At 35.3% G+C, this 21,125-nt stretch overlaps 1 protein-coding gene across 1 annotated transcript in view; it reads left to right on the forward strand.

Annotated features, from left to right (window-relative positions):
- PKHD1L1 (PKHD1 like 1) overlaps nucleotides 1–21,125 on the forward strand; it is a 153,645-nt gene that overhangs the window by 33,343 nt on the left and 99,177 nt on the right. Inside the window, exons 14-24 of the mRNA XM_007114624.2 lie at nucleotides 1,121–1,212; nucleotides 4,334–4,493; nucleotides 4,803–4,938; nucleotides 5,698–5,841; nucleotides 7,808–7,965; nucleotides 8,850–8,963; nucleotides 10,436–10,585; nucleotides 11,599–11,723; nucleotides 13,795–13,958; nucleotides 15,176–15,348; nucleotides 20,512–20,659. Coding sequence (XP_007114686.2) covers nucleotides 1,121–1,212; nucleotides 4,334–4,493; nucleotides 4,803–4,938; nucleotides 5,698–5,841; nucleotides 7,808–7,965; nucleotides 8,850–8,963; nucleotides 10,436–10,585; nucleotides 11,599–11,723; nucleotides 13,795–13,958; nucleotides 15,176–15,348; nucleotides 20,512–20,659 — 1,564 coding nt within the window. The remainder of the gene's footprint in view (nucleotides 1–1,120; nucleotides 1,213–4,333; nucleotides 4,494–4,802; nucleotides 4,939–5,697; nucleotides 5,842–7,807; nucleotides 7,966–8,849; nucleotides 8,964–10,435; nucleotides 10,586–11,598; nucleotides 11,724–13,794; nucleotides 13,959–15,175; nucleotides 15,349–20,511; nucleotides 20,660–21,125) is intronic.

Genomic DNA, 21,125 nt, shown 5'->3' on the forward strand with positions numbered 1-21,125 from the left:
ACCCATTGCCTAAAAGAAAATGCTTTACCATACCTAAATTTTCTCTAACCAAAAAAAAACCACATACGTTTCCTTTAAAATTGATTATTTTTATTATGAAAGAATTATGGTCACACATAGGAAATTTGGAGAAGAGTACAAGTATTTCACTATCCTGCTACATCTGTTTCACTATTACTTGGTCATGAGATTAAAGTCTATTATCTCCTTTTGTCTGTATTTTGTTTCTTACATAAATAGGATCATACATCCAATTTTATAGTCATTTTTGTCATGTATTAGTATTTTCACATATTATTAAATAATTTATATAACACCATTTTTGATGACTGAATAGTATGCTATTGCTTGAGTTTACTACCTTTCCCCATACTGATAAGTTTTTAACTTCTGATTTTTTATGACCACAAATCATAATCAATTGAACATTTGTGTTCATTAAATTATTCTGTATTTTATGTTATTTCTTTAGGACCGTTTCACAAATGTGAAACTAATGAATCAAATCATAAGAACATTTTATGAATCACTATATATATGGCAAGGTTGTCTCCCAAACTGGATGAACAAGTTTAAACTCCTGCCTATAACACATGAATTCCAATTTTACCGTAGCTTTTCAGCATGTTTCCTTTAAAGACAGTATAGTCATTTCTCATGGGAAGCTCAAAGTCTTCTCTTTCTAGTATGCAGACCCAGTTAGTAATCTTTGGCATCTTTCAGACCTCCTTTTAATGATCTCATTTGGATTAAGTCCCTCAAAGTTCTTGGCAGAACAAAAGAATATTTTATTTAACAACAACAACCTCCTCCCTGTATGGATCTTTAAATTTCCCATTTGCAGTTCTAATTGTGGAAAAGCTATGTTCTGTGTGTGTTCATGGAATAGTGGAGTTGATGTTAGTTAAGGGTGGAAGGGGTGAAGTGAGCTTTGATAATTTTTAAAAATCCATTTCATCATGAAAAACAGATATTAGAAGAAAAATGTGAAACATTTTCACATTTTTCTGTTCATAAAAGTTCTAAGACTGACAGAAAAAATAAATGATAAATGCTGAAAAGGCTTATTAATAAGTTCTTTTCTCCCTTTCTCTCTCTCTCTCTGTCTTTTGGGGATAAGGTGAGGATTGCCTATCATTCTTCCAATGCCAACAGTTATTTTTCCAGCCCAACACAAAGATCAGATGATATTCATCTTCAAAAAGGAAAAGAGTAAGGTTTTTTTCTTTTCTTTAAATTATTGTGTAATATTTTAAAACTATAATTTTATATATAAAAATATTTTCAATTTGTTTTATTGGTAAAAGTGATACTAGTTTATTGGTTTAATTTATAATTGGTCATTCTCTATAATTTGTTAAGTTTTGTTTCTATATTTTCAAGCATACTGGCATTCAGCTAACCAGGAAAATTTGAAAACTAAATTATTCCTGTTGCAGAAATTACAATTTTGTGAAATTTACTTAATCCTGCTTTAGTTTCTTATTAGGACCTTTCAGTCAATCCAGCCATCTAATTTCTCTTCTCTTATTTTCTCTATTGCTAGAGAAAAATCACAAAAACCACATGGATTTGTACCATATTTAATATATATTTAATATTCTCTTGATTTATTCCAGACCCTGGACCAGGTACTAGAAATTTAATACAAAGGATATTAAAATATATTCCCTGGACTTCCCTGGTGGCGCAGTGGGTGAGAGTCCGCCTGCCGATGCAGGGGACACGGGTTCGTGCCCTGGTCTGGGAAGATCCCACATGCTGCGGAGTGGCTAGGCCCGTGAGCCATGGCCGCTGAGCCTGCGTGTCTGGAGCCTGTGCTCCGCAATGGGAGAGGCCACAACAGTGAGAGGCCCACGTACCGAAAATAAATAAATAAATAAATAAATAAAAATTCCCTTCCCTTAAGGAGTACTTATTTAGTGCTGAAAGGTCAATTCCAGGGAGAAAATTAGGATATTATTCAAATAGCTAATAATCCCATTCGAAAAGTCAATTCAGGATTCCTAGAAAACAGGGAGGTAAAAGATGATATATGCAAAATAGCTAAGTTACATGGAGAACATGAAAAGTTTCATTGAAATTTTCTTCCATTTACCATTTGTATCTGTTAGGTTTTGCCGCGTAAGAAACCATTCCCCCAAATTTAGTAGCTTAAAGCAACCCAGTTTTGTGATTAGCTAGGTAGTTCCTTTGATCCTGACTATTTAGTTGGTGATTAATGGTCCAGGGTGGCTTCATTCACATATCAGGAGCCTCAGCTGTCCTGATGGAAACTGAGATATCTGAGTTGTCTCACTCCACATGGTCTCTCATCTTCAAGGAGGCTAGCCCAGGCTTGTCACAGTGTCCCAGCAGTTAAGAGGGCAATTCCTAATGCACCGGTACTTTTAAAATTCTGCTTGTGTCATATTTGCTAATATCCAATTGGCCAAAGCAAATGGCCAAACTTAGATTCCGTGGGTGAAGAAATGCACTTCACTTCTTGATGGGAGGAGTTTTTTTTTTTTTCTATTTACCACGTCACCTTTCCAGATATCGATTAGATTATGCTCATTGGCAGCACCATGAAGATGTGATGGAGCTGGACAGAGAGGGTTGGGATCAATGGTACCTGAGAGAAATCACACTAAGTGTTCTCACTAAAGTCTTAGGAATAATAAGCTTTCCATTCTTTTTCTCCTCCTCCTTCTACTATCACTTCTTTCTAAACTTAAGCATTTTCTTTTTTAACCAAGTTCACTGGGCCAACTCAGAGTAAATGGAGTATCTCGTTAATACCTATTGCTATTAAGTGTCAATACACCTTCAGGCTTTGCCTTGACCTTGGAAAATGAGTTCAATTTACCTGCTTGGCAAGAGCACAGAGCTTTCATGAAGGCGACTTGTAATACATCTTGCCCCTGGTATCTGTGCTTCTGCAAACTAGCTTGAAATTTACACTGGCACTTATAATGATGGTTGTGTATTCTGAAATTGAGGCCACGCAGGCTGGTTTATTGCACAGTGGTCCCTGGGACCTTTCCAAAGGTAGCTTGTCTTGCCAGTTCATTTTACTCAAATAATATAGCCTTATCTCTAAGTGCATATTGCTTTGGTCACCCCCTTTCTACTTTGAATCCTACCTCAGTGACTAACTTTTAAATAATTTTTCAATCTTTAAGTTCTCTTAGTCTCTGTTACTCATATGATCAAACAGAATAATAATATATATTTTATAGGATTTTGTGAATATTAACTGTAATAATGTCTGTGAAGTGCTCAGTTTAGTGTCTAGCACATAGAAAGTGCCTTAAAATATTTTTAAGCTGCCAGTAAGGATACAGAATTTAATGGTTCTTCTCCGAATGCTGCTTCCTAATTAGTATTGCCCATCTTGATTTGACAGAGCTGGCAAACAGGTTCTCAGGGCAGCCAAAAGCCTGATGTAATCCTCCAGTATCAGTTCTATGGGGGAAATGACCCAGAGCCCCAGCATCCTTGCCAGATGGGAGGTAATAAATACCCCTCATTCACAATCTTACGTGAACTGTGGATACTTATTCTCCATTTACCAGAGAATCTGTTGAATGATGTGAGGCAATTTAAAGGAACTCCTAGCTGGCCTCTCCAATGAGGGGAGCAGTGGTTACACTCACAGAGATTTAGATAGGGAAGCAGTAGCTTTTCACTCACCTGTAACAGCTGATTAGTGAACACCTTATCCTGGATAGGCATTTGGATGCTGGGCACAGGGCCTCAGGAATCAAGAATTCCAAATTTAAGGTGTGAATCTCATCCAGCTTATTAGAGGGCCATCATCAATCTAATCAGTAAAAGTTTCCTGCAGCAGTGTGTTGTTTCCCAAGTTACAAGTGGAATATTTAAGGAACTTAGAGTAAGAACTTTCATCGGTGACACATACAACCACTCAGATACAAAATATATGGTATGTCTAAGTCTGCCTGACATTTTCTTACACACATTAAAGTATTTAACCGCTGTGTGTCCTCTGTTTTATGCCCGGAAGTTTATGTTATAACCTACAATGTAATTTTGTTTTAAGATCCTTGAAGATAGGGGCTAGTATCTTTTTCAATAAATATTTATTGACAAAACTGAATGAATTCATCGTTCTCTTTATCTCTAATGCAGATATCTTACATAATTCATTTTCTTTTAGCAAACTGCTATGAAACTTAATATTTTAATAGTTAAAATCAGGGATACTACAATATAAATCATTTAACAAGCAGGTGTTTTATATCATATTGAAATTTTTTTCATTGAAAGAAAAATTCATGACAAGTGCTCTGGAGAAAAAGTTACATTCTTTAGTTACACTATTTTCCAGATATTACATTGAAATCTTGCTTCAGGAGTACAGACTAAGTGCTTTTGTGGATGTTGGACTGTACCAGTATAGAAATGTCTATACTGAACAACAAACAGAAGATGCAGTGAATGAAGAACAAGTGATCAAATCCCAGTCGACAATTGTCCAGGAAGTACAGGTTTGCTATGATTATAGATCCACTTTGTAGAAAGTAAATGCTCAAATATAGGAGCTCTATTTGGTTATTAATTTTACTAGGTAAGATACTGTTTTGGGGGAAAACAGTCATGGAAAATTACTGAATTGTGCCTTGGAATATCTGTAATTATAAACCAAAGAGTCTGTTATTTGATGACTTACACATTAAAATAGTTTATCATTTGCAATAAGATAGGGCAATGTAGAGGCATTGAATAGCTGACTTATGATGCTTTTAAAATGTATTTTTCCATATAGTAAATATATGCTTTTTTAAATTGGGAAATAGGTTATAACACTGGAAAACTGGGAAACAACTAATGCAACCAATGAAGTGCAGAAGATCGTGGTAACTGGCCCATGTGTGGAAGCTAATTTCTGTTCACTTTACCAATATAGATTAATCTATAACATGGAAAAAACTGGTAAGTTGTAAATAATAAGGGAGATTTTATTACTTTTCATGTATAGACAAAATTATAAAAAGGTATTTGCTCTAGTCAAATTCTACTGTCTAGAAAATATAGTTTTAATAGTATGCTAGACAAAGAAGCAAAAAAATATATTATGAAGAAAACTCTTCAGACTGGGTTAGAAAATGGCATCAGTAAAAACAGCTTGCAGATATATACTATTATTTTCTTCTATAAGGATCATGATAAATGCATATCTAAACACACATAAGGAATTTATGTATCTGTGACTCACAGGTGTAAGTTAATAGGAATTAAGTTCATCATTATAGAGATAGACATTTCAGTTTCTCAAAGACCTATGAGACACTAATTTATCTGTTAATGAAGGTATTGCATTTCTGTATTTTATAAAAAACCCTGAAAAAATAATTTTGCTATTTCTGTTGTTTCAATGAATAAATATTGATGAGTGCTTGCTGTTTGCCAAATACAGTGCTTATTACTATGGGAATATTAAAACAATAAAATATGAGCCCTATCCTCAATAGATCACAGTCCAATTAAGTAGTCAATATTATTGAACTTGAATCAATTTCAGAATGTAATTTCATTAAGTGATAACTGATGGTACAGACTATAGGTACTTTAAAAAATTCAAATATGAGACATCAGTGCTGGCTGTGACAGTGCAGAGATTTCAACTCTTTTGTTGTTGTTGTTAAAACCCCTAATCATTTGACTTTAATTTTTTGTTAATTCATCGAAAAGTCTGGCTACCTGCTGATGCTTCTGACTTCATACTGCAATCAGCCTTGAATGACCTCTGGTCTATAAAACCGGATGCAGTTCAAGTAATAAGAATACAAAATCCTCAGAGCTATGTTTACACGGTAACCTTTATATCAACTAGAGGTAAGCATGTATTTCATTTTGCAATTCTGTAAAGTTTTTTCTAGGAAGCAAGTTTGTATCCTGCGCAACTCCACTGGAAAAGGTAAAAGCTCCACAAAATGACAGAGGAAAGTAAATGCATTCATAGCCTTGATCACCTTCAGGAGAAACAGAAATAAATGGTTAATTTTTTTTCTATTGTAATTTAAATTTTAGTTGTACTTCAAGGAGTGTACAACTCCAATGCATGAGATATACACTCTATATACTACAAATACACTCTCAGTATAATAGCCTACTTTACATTTAGCAAAAATTAGTGAAGATATTAATGCTGGAAATGAAATTTAAGTGAATCAGTATTTCTCAGGAGACACTAGTCTGCCTAGATCTTGTTTGATAAAAGGATTCTCTGGTCAAATCCCCGTGGGAAACACTGTATACCACAGCTTCTCCTTGAAGGTTGATAGAGCTCATTATAGAATATTAAAATCCCCAAGGACTCCGGCAATGAGCAACAAACAAAAACAACAATTAAAACAAAAACAAAACAAAAAAACAAAAAAAGCAGTGCACCTGTGTTTAATACAGCATTTTCCAAGATTATTTGACTTCTTTATCCTTTTCAAGTAATGGCTATTAACTTCTTATTACATTTTCAAGTCTTACAATTTTTTTCTTCTAATTTTTTCCTATTTTTCTTCTGCAAGTTTTATAGTTTTTTTAAAATTTATTTATTTAATTTGTTTATTTTTGGCTGCGTTGGGTCTTTCTTGCTGCACGCGGGCTTTCTCTAGTTGCTGTGAGCGGGGGCTACTCTTCGTTGCAGTGCATGGGCTTCTCATTGCGGTGGCTTCTCCTGTTGCAGAGCACGGGCTCCAGGTGCACGGGCTTCAGCAGTTGTGGCTCGCGGGCTCCAGAGCGCAGGCTCAGTAGGTGGCACATTGGCTCAGTTGCTCTGCAGCATGTGGGATCTTCCCGGACCAGGGCTCAAACCCCTGTCCCCCTGCATTGGCAGGTGGATTCTTAACCACTGCACCACCATGGAAGACCTCAAGTCTTAACAATTTCAAGTGTCACATTTTCAAGTCTTAAAGCCAAGTTTAGCAACCAATTTGGGTATTTGGGATATTTAGCTCATGAACCTAAATATGTGTTTCCTTTCTTTGCACAGTCACTATTTTCCAATTCATATAAGTAAACTGTTACTTCAATGTTTATGTCTCATTTTATGAAGTTGTTAATTTGATTGTTGAGCAGAGAGTAAAGAATTCTGTTTAACATGAATTGAAGTTCTAAAAATTTCCCAAAGGTTAGATTGTCAAAATGCTATCTAAATGAAGATACGGTTATCTTTGTTCTCTCAGAAACATATTTTTAGATCAGAGAGAAATTTTAAGACTTCAACAGAAACCTTAAGAAATATGGTAACAAAATCATAACTGGGCAAATTCTAGGACTTTACCCAACAGAGAAAGTCAGTAGCATTCCAATGTTAAAGCATCCTTCCAAAGAAGAGAGACATGTGAGGACAAGGCCTTATTTCTCTCGGTGAGATTGTATAAACAAGGTTCGCAGGCATGGGGCTATTTCCTGGAATTCATCTCTGTACTCCATTTGTAACTAAAGAAAATAGCAACTTCCTAGGCTAGCCCTTTATACTAAGATGATGGTACTGGAACAACACTTAAAGAATTTTTGGAATGTTTTATTGCCCATTGATTTTTACCTTATGATCCCAATGCCAAAACTTCCTTTTACGCCACAAAAACAGAACCTTACATATGTAGCACTTTATCTGCTGTTTTGCTGTTTCTACCATGGCTAAATCTCAGATTCAATGATCTGCATCTTCTCCATTTATCCTTTTTTTTGTGATAATACAATTCTAAATAAAACCAGTTTTGTTACATCTGAGTTTCTATTATGGATATATTGGTATTTAATTAATTAACTTCTTCAAATTCTGTTTGGTACTTCATTGCAGGAGACTTCGATCTGCTCAGTTATGAAGTATTTGAAGGGAACAATGTCACACTGGCTATTACAGAACAAACCAAAGGAAAACCCAGTTTGGACACATTCACACTGAATTGGGATGGGATCACTTCTAGGCCTCTTATGCCACAGTCATCAGAAGCTGAAGTATGCTATGTGTTAGTTTTTTAAACAGAAAGCCACTTAAGCATCAGCCTTCTATAAGAACACATTTTAAGTAGTAGTAATACATCTCCTCCTTGGCATGGTGGGTTGGAGCCAACTCATAGTGAGTAGAGAAGGGAGGAAATATCACAATGACAGAGGGAGTGAAAGGGGAGTTCTTGGATCTGTGCCAACAGGATCCAGGTATCTGCATATGGGGCAGCTGCTCATGAGGAATGTTTGCTTGTGAATTACTGCGTTTCAACAACTACCTGTACAATGAGTTTGAGTTAATATTTGTTTGATGACTGAAGATCGTGCACTATTTCAAGTTCTTAATTCTAAATATCTGTGCTTTATCAGAGAAATATTGTATGGAAATTATAGACCTCATGAATGTGTGCCAGTTCCTATATAATCCAGAATTATTATTTCTTAAATAATAGTAAACGATTACAGTATATGTATCTCTTCTTTTGAGAAACAATGCATTGGAGTAAGTATTTTTTCCAGTTAATTTTGCATTAATTGGGGAAACTGTTCATTTGGAATCTGTTTAATTAGGTGCTAATTCATTTAGGTTTGCCTCATTGCTGTCTTTAAAAAACTACTAAACCAATATGCCTGCCTTATGTAATAGCTAAATAAACTAAGATCAGCCAGTTGGATATAACTATTGTCATTCTAAAATAAAAGTCTTGAAACAGTCATTGGATACTGAAATTATCACATATTAACTTGAAATTATTTAGGAAATGACCTCATAATTATGGCTAACATGGGAATTATGAAATTATTTTTTTAATTAATTAGTAGAATTAGTAGTTAAATTAGTAATGTTCTAACTCTTCATAAAGAAGTTACTAAAGCTCATATTGTTAATTTAGTTTCAGGCAGCAGTGGAAGAAATGGTTAGCGCTAAATGTCCACCACAAATTGCAAATTTTGAAGAAGGATTTGTTGTGAAATACTTCAGAGGTTATGAAACTGATTTTAACCCGGTATGGAATATTTAATGAACTGTGAAATGGACCAGATAAGAAATCATATAAATGTTTGGAATTTTGTCATTTTTTGAATTAGCATTAATTCCTTTAACATTTAAAGTCAAGTTGCAAGTATAATTTTGTCATACATTTATTGGTAAGGTCTGTTCTAGCGTCTTCCTGCATTATAAAATGACTCATTTGTAAAAACACACATGAATTTTCTTAATCAAGAGAAAGTAGGCAAGATGGGTAAATGTGAGATCTATAGGGTTTTTTGTTTGTTTTCTTCATTTAGATGCAGAGTATATTCTTTTTCCTCATTGGCTTCAGAGAATACCATTTGTAGTAGAGCGTTATATAGTAAATTGCTTCCCTTGCTTCTGGTCAGTTAGTACAATGCCTAGTCATTATTTATTTCTTGATGAAATACAAAGATTTTTCTTTCATGTACAATAAATTTAAAATATACTTAACTTCCTAATTCTTATTTTGAAGACTTGAGGAAGCCAGATATTCACCATTTCCAAATGAATACCATAGGAATAAGAAATATATAGGCTAGTTATTCAATTCAGATCAATACCCCAGAAATAAATGAGTCCTTAAAAATATATATCATGTCATGCTTTATGCAAACAGATTTATTATTGAAGAAAAGGGAAAATCATTTAATGGGTTACGTTTTCAACTTGTTTCAATAAATATACATGTATTTGGGTTCTCCTATCCTGAATGTCGTACTTGCAGCCAAGACAATTGAACAAGTAGTTTACGTTATACTCCTTTCGTACTTCATCTCCCACCATCATCATCATCACAGCACACATTCTTGGCTACACTTTACCTTGACTCTTTGAGTTTCCCAGCACCACTCTCTCACGTCCCCACCGCTCTGCACATATTTTACGCTCTCTCTGATGCCCCTTGGCTCCCTTTTCCTTTTAAATTACTCCTGTTTATTCTTAAAGGCAATTCATTTGTTACTTCTCCGAGTCATCTTTTTTGATGCTTTTATGTGAGTTAGATGCCTCCTTTCAGCCTTGGTTTTATAATCCTTGGTTCCTTTGTCCCAAACTGGTAGGCTCCAGTGTGCAGGGATAGGGTTCTTCACTATTTGAACCCTGAAGATTAAACAAAAAACAAGCGAATGAACAAACAAGTAAAAATGTGCCATAGAATGAACACAAAAAATCATTTGTGGAAGGAGTGAATAAATATCCTTAAGGAGTTCATAACATAAAGGGAAAGAGAGGACTTGGGAAATAGTCGAATACAGGTACAAGGGATTATATGAGTATGTATCTAAATGAGTGTTATAGGATGAGAGCCTTAGACTTTCAAAGAAGAGAGAAAACATTTCAAGTTCAAGCAGTTTGGGAAGCAGTGGGGTCTGAGTTGAAACTTGAATGACTTAGGTGAAGATGTTGGGGAGTAAAGCAGGGCAATAAATCATGTTTTCATTTGAAATGTTATTGTTTCTGTAGGAGCATATTAATAGAGGGCAAAAGACAGCTGAAACTGATGCTTACTGTGGTCGTTATTCCCTGAAAAACCCAGCTGTTCTTTTTGACTCAGCAGATGTTAAACCAAACAGACTACCATATGGAGACATTTTATTATTTCCTTATAATCAGGTAAGCTCAACAAAATGATATGCTAATTAAATTTGTAAAATACCTTGGTAATAAAATTTCATGAAATTTTAAGACAAGGAAAATTGCTTGTCATGTGAAGTCACATCACGCTGGACAGGCACCATGCTTCAATTCTGTGCTTGTGATTTCCTCGTCTGTTGATTCTCAAAAAAAGAAATTTAAAAAATACGTAGTACCGTGCACATGTATTCTGCTTTATCTTATAATTTCAGAAAAAACATTATTTGCACACAAATGTAAATACTAAAACAATTTAAAATATATAATCTCCTTGTTATTCCTTCATTAATTAAGAAGAAACAAAAATAGATAGCCGTCCTACAGTGATCTTGGGTATCCAGTCATGGAAAAGTAAAGGAAGATCACGAGCCGAGGAAATGGCAGTTTTAGGATAGGTATCTAAGACTAGCAATCATAGATTTACCCTTTCTCTTGTTTTAAAATTCTCAACTTGTAACACATGTTCCAAAGTTCTAAGTTCTAAATATATCTGGCATTTTTAAGGAGTTGTAGACAATTAAAATTCGTATTTAATAACTATTGTATGGTGACATGTCCATCTCTAAATGTTCAGCTGCATTCACATCCTGGTTAATCTACCTGAATGTTTCTCTGTCTTCTCTATGTGTAATGGAGTTTTAAATTCATTGAAGAGTTTCGTTAGAACTGGCCTTAATCCTTATATAGCTCCATGACTAGACGGAGTGAATTATTTCCATTTTTTTTAAGGAAATCATATCTAAGAAAACAATAAAAGAATTAATCATTAATTGTGAGGTCACATCAACTCCTTCCTCTTCTATAAAATCTTCCCCAATTCTTCTGCATCTCATTGTCTGAAATTAATGATTCCTTCCTCTGTGTTCTGATACATTTTGTATAAAAAATGCTCAATAGATATTTATTGGATTGGATTGAATTCATTTGAATTGCTACAAAACAATTTAATGGTAAGATATTGTTACTGATTTTTTTTAATATTTTCTGTGTAGTTATGTTTAGCATACAAAGGATTCTTGGCAAATTATATTGGTCTAAAATTTCAATACCAAGACACAAGCAAGATTACTAGAAGCACTGATACACAATTTACATATAACTTTGCGTATGGAAACAAGTAAGTTACACTATGAATTTGAAATTTTTAAATTATAGTATGTAAACTATGAAGGTAAACTCTCTTTGTTTGTTTGTTTTTGAGAAATCGTGTGCACCATGGATCTAACTGCAATTTTTTCTGCCTTCTACATAAGCTTCCTAACAGAGACAGTTGTGCCAAAAATAAATCTATGGATTATGAAAATAAAAATTGGTCTAGTGTCATCATCACCCATGACCATTTAAAAGACAAAACAGTGGTAAACTTTAGAATTTAAATTATATATTATTAAACCTAATAATGTTTCTAGTTACTGAAGGAAGGTAGAAAGAAACTGCCTTAGCGCAAGATTATCATTAGACTTTGATCACTGAAAAACAAACTGAATGTGTAAATGGAGAAAATAATATATTTTGATGAACATACCAAAGTTAAGGGAGAAAAGATATTCTTAAATACTTGGTTTGGTTGCCAAAAGTTAGACACATAAAAATGCAGATAGTGAAATATAATGTGAGAAACTAAATGAGTCTAGAGAAAGCTGTTTAATGACTGCGATTGTCATAACCTCAAGCACAATTTAGTTCTGCAAAATGTTTTGGTTTTCATTAATTATTATATCTTCTGAAATTTGTCAATCTTGACTTTGAATTTTCATATACAATACACACAAAAATTTTACTTACCATAAAACAATGACGACACATACGCACACATACTTTTCTATTTTAAAAAGTATTCCTCATAAATTTTAAAGTCATGCTTATTGAAGTATAATTTACATAATGTAATAATTTACTCTAAGTGCGTAATTCAGTAAGAGTGAGAAATGTATACAGTTATGTAATCATTACCCCAGTAAAGATATAGAACATTTCCTCTCCACAATTTTGGGTTTTTTTCATGTAAATTTCCATCTCTTCAAAAATATTTCTAATACGTTTCTTTTGTGTTTTTTTTCTGTCATAGCAACATAAAAAATCTTCTCTCTCCTGTATCAATCTATATCGTTTTCATTGTACTTTAATACATATCATTTAAGTTGCTGCCATTTGTAATATATAGAGAGGACTTTTCTATTCTCATCATAGGAGTGGGATTATGAACACTCAAAACTGCCGTGTTTGGAGCAAGTGCGAGGCAGAGTCAGTGCCTCGGCTTAACTATTCAGACAGAAGGGAAGAGAAAATGATCCAAAGTTAGAAATAGAACCAAATGATAACCATAAACAAAACAAAACAAAGACAAGAAATAACAGGTAAGATGATGAGGGAGATTAGAATACCTAGATGGAAAGAAAAGGCAGTTTTTTTCTTTTCTGGCTGCACTGCACAGCTTGTGGGATCTTAGTTCCCCAACCAGGGATCAAACCCATGCTCTCTGCAGTGGAAGCACGAGTCCTAACCACTAGACCACGAGGGAATTCCTGAAAAGGTGGTGTTGATGGGGGAGTTCGCTTCTGGATGAAAATCCTGGATGAAGAAACTACTTCCAACTCTGCAATTTCAAGCTTTCTGCTTTCTTGATCATCCCAATACTATTTTCAAAATGCAGGGACCAGCTTTCATTCCATACCTTTAGAAACGTGTATACTCCAAAACTCATAGTAATATGTTGGACTATAAGGGGAATCTTATTATTTAAAGGTTTAAAAAACTTTTCAGAGGGATCCCTCATGAGTTGGGGGAAAGGGGGAAAGTGGGGAGACAACCAGAGTTGGGGCCTGTAGATGCTCCCTCGGAGCTAGGTCCCTGAATTCCATCAGGAGAAAACAAGATGTGCCCACGGGGTCAGTGACAGAAGCAGTGACAGGCGATGGAACAGACAGGTGGGTGAGAGCACACAGAGCCTGTTACAAATAGAAGAAAACCTATCTTTTGGATGCAACATTAAATCTTTCACTGCCAATGTAAAGTTTCTGCTTGCTGTCCCTTGTGGCTGTTTTTTGTGCTAATAAAGCTTGCTTATGGTCTTCTTGTGGGAAAAGAAAAACTTTTACTGTTTAAGATTTTAATGCTTTTTATAATGTATTTGTTTACATTGAACATTCTAACTGATCTATACACCTAATTAAACAACCATATTTCAGCTGGACCTACGCTTGTATAGACCTTCTGGATCTCATACAAACCAAATACACTGGGACCAGTTTTTCTCTTCGGAGGATTAGTTTGCAGAAAGCATCAGAATCACAGTCTTTCTTTGTGGATATTGTATACATTGGACAGACATCTACAATTGCAGCATTGGATGGTATATTGTATCATTTCATATCTAAAACCTAAACCTTCTAAGCCTACTTTGTACTAAAATCTTATTGTGGACATTATTTATATTCTGTAGGTTAGATAGAAACATTAATCTCTAAATACTGTCATTCTTTCATCTCAATAATACTGTGGTTTAAATCATATATTTTTTTAATGAATAGGACCAGGTGATTATTCTAAAAATAAATGCATCCTTAATGTAAACTTTGTCATTAAAGCAGGAATTAGTTTTATAGTCCTGGATTCTGTTTACAGGTAAACTGTGGCAAACATTCTAATTTTGCCTTGTTTGATTTTTGAGAAATCAACTACCAACATAGAGATCTGTTCCTGAAAGGCAACTATTGACATTGACGTCTGTTTAGTAAGAATGAGCTGAAACTTTCCGTGGACTTTATTGTGATAATTAGTAAAACTGTAAATGAAAACTTTATTTCTCATAGTTTTAGTATTTTTTTCTAGTTATGTTAATAGACTCATATGTGAGATATGTGAATAAAATAATAAAAATTAAACTGCAATCTTTTTAAAAATCAGCCTAACTCCAAACAGTCACCTTAATAAGTGACTATTACCATATTTCAGAGGAGTTTTGAAATCCTTTCCTTTGGAACAGTTTTCAAGTGCAAGGTCATGATTCAACTGGCTAAAAACTAAATGTTACTGTACTTTGAGTCACTCTTTTTGAATCCACTATCACCAGACCTTCATTGTGATTGGTGGAGCACATTAAGACAGCTGATTTGTGCTGAGATAAAGGTTGTAGTTCTTAAGCAACATTTATTTAGCACCTACCATGTGGCAGGCAATGTGTCTAGTACCAAAGAGCGAGCAGAGGACCAGGCAGTCCTGGTCCTGCCCTCATGGAACACACATCCTAGTGAGCACCATGTTCAGGGACCTACAACACAGCGAAACTAACTGGCCCACAGAAGGCTGCATAGAACCCAGAGCTTGGTGGCTTTTCAGTATTTTGTTTTACCCAATGAGGCTCATATATCAAAAGACTTTAAAGCTTTATATTCTAGAAGTGAAGGTTTGCCAAGCTTCACAAACTACTTTCCTTAAGGTCTTCTTTCTAAAATTTGATTTTAAACAGCTTATTCCATGACACGTGGATATTATTTGATGCTTTTCTTTTTAGCAGCACAAGCTATGCAATTTTATCTCCCATTTACTTTGTTTATTTATGTTCTTTAGAAATGCCAAAGAGAAGACTTCCAGCATTAGCAAATAAAGGAATATTTTTAAAGCACTTTCAGGTGAATCAGACCAAAATTAATGGATCAAGTATGACCAACCAATATTCTGTCACCATGACATCATGTAATTGCAGTTATAATATACCCATGATGGCTGTGAGCTTTGGGCAGGTAAGCTTAGAATTTTATGAGTAGCTATTTTCAACTTATGAAACATTAGCCTTGACCTAGTAAACTTAAAACTTTTTTTCTTTTCTTTTTTTTAAAGAAGATGTTGGGGGTAGGAGTTTATTAATTTATTTATGTATTTTTGCTGTGTTGGGTCTTCGTTTCTTTGCAAGGGCTTTCTCTAGTTGTGGCAAGCGGGGGCCACTCTTCATCGCGGTTTGCGGGCCTCTCACTATCGCGGCCTCTCGTTGCAGAGCACAGGCTCCTGACGCGCAGGCTCAGTAGTTGTGGCTCACGGGCCTAGTTGCTCCGCGGCATGTGGGATCTTCCCAGACCAGGGCTCGAACCCGTGTGCCCTGCATTAGCAGGCAGATTCTCAACCACTGCGCCACCAGGGAAGCCCAAAACTTTTTTTTTTTCTATGAAGAACTGACGCACAGATTAGATATCTTTTAATAGAACAAGACAGTTATTCTAAGGATAAAATGAAGATTTAGAGGCTTGTTGAACTTGAGCATGAAAATTCACTTTAAACATTAAAAATTTTTTAACGAAATATATTGATGGGGAAAAAAGCAGGAGGAAATAGCCTTAAGAATCAGCTAGTCAGATTTAAGTAGAGTTTTCGCTGTTGAGGTAAAAGAAAAATTTGTGGGCTCTCCCAATAAAGATCTTTGAGCAGAGATTATTGAAAGAAAATTTGAGATTCTGCATATGTTTTAAAATTGTTTCTGTTATAAACACCATTTATTTTTTTATTTGTATCAAAATTGATACAAGGGGAAAGAGATGGTTTTCCATAATTCCAAGAGGATCTGGACAGTATTTTGTACTGTTTGGGTATAAGATCTGTATTAAATGTTACAATTATGAGGAGTATTCTTACATTTAATTTTTTACAAAAATATACAATTCGTTACTATAATTTCCTACAACAAATCAAAACCAAGTATAATAAGTTCAAGATTAAAGGTTAAATAATAATTAAATATTATAATTTGAGTCTCACGGAGAACTTTGTGTTAACAGTTTTATGATTAAAAAGACTGAAAAACTATAAGTGTTCCACGAAAATTGCTTTTACCCCATCCAGGCCCAATGTTTTAGTCTTAGTACATTCAAGATAAATGTCTTGTAAATGTTTTTCAGTCTCTTAGCTCTCTAACAAAGTGTAATAACAAAATGTAATAACGTATGTGCACATATGTTAAATGTCCAGATTAATGAATTATTTTAAAAACTGTAACTTTGAGATAATTGTAGATTTATGTGCAGTTGTAACAAATAATACATAAATATTCCCATACCCTTCACCCATTATCCCCCAATGGTAACATTTATAACTACAGCATAATAGCACTGCCAAAAAATTGACATTGATACAATTTACCAAACTTATTCAGATGTTACCAGTTCTACATGCTTTCATTTGTATGCCTGTGTATGTGTAGTTCTGTACAATTTTTATTGCATGTGTAGATTCAGCTGACCACCACAGAACAGTTCCATCACAAGGATCCCTCATGATACCCTTTTATGTAGCCACACCCACCTCCCTCCCTTCTGCACAGTCTTATGTCTGGCAACCACTAATGTCTCTATAATTTTGGCATTTAACAATGTTGTGGAAAAGGAATCAGACTTTATATAATCATACTAGTATTTAGCCTTTTGGCTTTTTTCACTCAGCATAATTCCCTTGAGACCCCTCCAAGTTGTTGTATGTATCAATAGTTTGTTCATTTTTGTTACTGAGTAACATTTAATGGGATGGATGCACTATAGTCTATTAACCACTTACCCCTTGAAGGACATCTGAGTTGTTTCCAGGTTTGGGGTGTTATGAATAAAGCTGCTATGAACATTTATCTGTAGGTTTCCATGTGATGTAAGTTTTCATTTTCTGGGTTAATTGCCCATCAGTGTAATTATCGGTTCATATGGTAAGCACATGTACAGTTTTGTAAGAAACTATCGTAGTCTTTACCAAAGTGGCTGCACCATTTTACATTCCCACCAGCAATGTATGAGTGATCCAGTGTCTGCACAAATTTGCCAGCATTTGGCATTATCACTATTTTTTTATTCTAGCCATTCTGATGGGGTATATACTGTTAGCTGATTTTGGTGTTAATTTGCATTTCCTAATGGCTAATAATGTTGAACACCCATATATCCTCTTCTGTGATATCTGTTCATGCCTTTTGCCCATTTTCTAATTGGACTATTTTCCTATTGTTGAGTTTTTAAAGCTCTTTATATATCCTAGATATAAGTCCTTTGTCAGGTGTGTGGTTTGCATATATTTTCTCCCAGTCTGTACCTTGCCTTTTCATCATCTTCATAAGGTCTTTCATAGAACCACACTCTTTTTTTTTTTTGTGGTATGCGGGCCTCCCTCTGCCGTGGCCTCTCCCGTTGCGGAGCACAGGCTCCGGACGCGCAGGCTCAGCGGCCATGGCTCACGGGCCCAGCCGCTCCGCGGCATGTGGGATCCTCCCAGACCGGGGCGCGAACCCGGTTCCCCTGCATCGGCAGGCGGACGCGCAACCACTGCGCCACCAGGGAAGCCCAGAACCACACTCTTAATGAGATCCAGTTTATCAAGTTTCTCCTTTTATGAATGGTACTTTTGGTTTCAAGTCAACTCTACTCTTATCCCTAAATCCTGAATATTTTTCTATTTTTGTCCTGAAAGTTTTATAGTTATACATTTTACATTTAAGGCCATGATCCATTCTGAGTTAACTTTTGTATAAGATGTGAAGTTTTAGGTCCAGGTTCATTTGTTTGTCTATCCCTCCAGTTGCTCTGGCACCATTTATTGAAAAAGCTATCCTTCCTTTGTTGAATTGCTTTTGTACCTTTATCAAAAGTCAGTTGGGCATATTTGTGTGGATATATTTCTGGATTCTCTGTTCTGTCCCATTGCTCTATGTGTCCATCCTTCCACCAATACCACACCCTTCTGATCACTGTCGCTGTGTAGTGAGCCTTAACATTGGGAAGAGTGAGTCCTCTCACTTTACTCTTCTTGTGAAAAATTGTTTTAGCTATTCTAGGTCCTGTGTCTTTCCATATAAATTTTGAAATAGGCTTGTTTATGTCTACAAAAGTCTTGCTGGCAATTTGATAAGAATTGCATTTAAACCTATAGATTGCATATAAACCTATAGAGAGAATTGACACCTTTACCATGTTGAGTCTTCCAATCTATGAACACCGTATGTCTCTCCATTTATTTAGGTCTTCTTTGCTTTTTTTTTGTCCAACGTATTTTGGTCTTCTTTGATTACATCTTGCATTTTGCAATTTCAGGTCAGATTCAGTACATTTTGTTAGATTTATATGTAAGTATTTCATTTTCTTTGAAGCCATTGTAATGGGTCTTGTATTAATTTCAGTTTCCGTATGCTTGTTATTTATACATAAAAATGTGATTGGTTTTTGTGTATTGATCTTGTATCCTGCAATCTTGCTGAAGTCCATGAATTTTTACAAAGTAAATGCATTCATGTAATCACTACCCAGATCAAGATAAAGAAAATTAGAGCCCCCCCCAAAGCTTTCTTTATGCCTTTTCCTTGTCAGGAGATTACTTACCCCATACCCTTAGATAACCACTATTTTGACTTCTACTACCATTAATTAGTTTTGCTTGTTTTTACTCTTTTCTAAAAAATAAATATTGTAAAATATTTATTTATTTCCCATATTTTTTTGGCTGCATTGGGTCTTAGTTTCAGCACGCCGGATCTTTGTTGAGGCAAGCAGGATCTTTTGTTACTGCATGAGGTCTCTTCATTGTGGCACTCAGGCTTCTCTCTAGTTTCGGTGCACGGATTTCTCTCTAGTTGTGGCGCGAGGGCTCCAGGGCACCTGAGCTCTGTAGTTTGTGGCTTGTGGGCTTTCTCTTTGAAGCGCACGAGCTCAATAGTTGTGGCGTGTGGGCTTAGTTGCCCCGTGTCATGTGGGATCCTAGTTCCCCGACTGGGATGGAACCCCCATCCCCTGCATTGGAAGGCGGATTCTTTACCACTGGACCACCAGGGAATTCCCTGTTTTTACTCTTCATATCAATGAATAATACAGTATGTACTCTTTGCATCTTCTTTTATTTGATAATGTGAGATTCATGCTGTTGCGTATAGCTAGCTATAGTTTGTTCTTTTTCATTGCTGTACAATATTCCGTGGTATTAATATACAACCATTTATCCTTTCTATTGATGGGCTTTTGCACTATTTCCAGTTTGGAGTTATTATAAATAAAGCTGCTCTGAACATTCTTTCATATGTCTTTTGGCACTTATGTTCACTCCTTTATGTGGGCAATAGAGCGTATTATTTTATTTTATTTTATTTATTTTTTAAAAATATTTACTTATTTGCTGCACCCGGTCTTAGTTGCTGCACGTGGGACCTTCATTGCCGCATGCAGGATCTTTCATTGGGCATGTGGTATCTAGTCTCCTGACTAGGGATCGAACCCAGGCCCCATACATTGAGAGTGCGGAGTCTTAACTGCTGGACCACCAGGGAAGTCCCCCTAGAGATTATAATTTTAAATTCCACAAAATTAGCAGGGATCAGAAGCAGGAGAATATCATCTTCACTCTTAGAGTTACAATCTATGAATTTTTATTGCACATGTTTCTTCTGTCAGTTGACTGACACTCAACATTAGACAGGTATTTCCTGAGTCTGGATCAGTCACTATATTGATCATATACTTCCTTTTATTGTTAGTTAAGTTTTCAAACTTCCATATGTTATTTCTCCAAAAAGGTGTTTAATTTTTTGATAGCCAAGACCGTATCTCATGTTCCTTTGCCTTCCCATTGTGATTAGCATTGTACCTTGAACAGAATGCCTGCTCAATAAATATTTGTTCCTTGAGCGATGGTAGGTACACTCTGAATTAATGAGGTATTACTGTGGTTCCAGCTGATTGCTGCACAGATGACTGAGTTGACTTGGGCCTCATTATCGCAGCTATGTAGGTATGGCCTGTGTTGATTTATGTGACTCTCCTTAATGTTCTGAGGAGTCCTGAATACCTGAGGCTCATTTATGTCATGTCACAGGATTGTATGACGGTGGAATAGAAGTCCGGTTAGCCATTGTTATGTTTAATCATTTTATCAATATTTATTTTGGAAACTAGACAATCACAAACGAGACAGAGAATGAGTATGTTTACAGAGGAAATAATTGGCCAGGGGAGTCAAAGATTCGTATTCAAAGAGTTCAAGCAGCATCTCCACCTCTAAGTGGCAGCTTTGACATTCACGCTTACGGACATGTTCTCAAAGGTATATGCAAAAAGTTCATAACTTTGGTCTATGTATCAGTTGGACTGTACTGATCTAGACAACCATCATAAACATTTTGTTGTATTTCTTTTTAATATTATTTCTCTATGTAATTTATAGAGCTGAGATTATGTCAGTAATGTAAAACTAAATTGTTCAGAAAAATGACATTTTCACATTTTCTCCATCACCTCACCAGATATACCAGGTTAAATTCCCAAAAGTTTGTTTCTCTTTTACATCCATAGCTTACTGGTTATCTATAAAGTTAACTGATTTTTTTTTTTAAAGTATTTGAGCCAAGGCTCAATGTCTGAGGTACATGACTCATGTAATTTTCGTTTCTCAGAAATATATAAATTTGTTGCCTAAGTAATATGCAAATTTCATTTTTTCTGTATTTGGAGGAGGACAGTTGGTTTACAAGTGACAAAACACATTTCACGTATGTTAAGGGTGGCCATAG

This window comes from Physeter macrocephalus, chromosome 15, assembly GCF_002837175.3.
Source record: "Physeter macrocephalus isolate SW-GA chromosome 15, ASM283717v5, whole genome shotgun sequence".
NCBI classification, from domain to species: Eukaryota; Metazoa; Chordata; class Mammalia; order Artiodactyla; family Physeteridae; genus Physeter; species Physeter macrocephalus.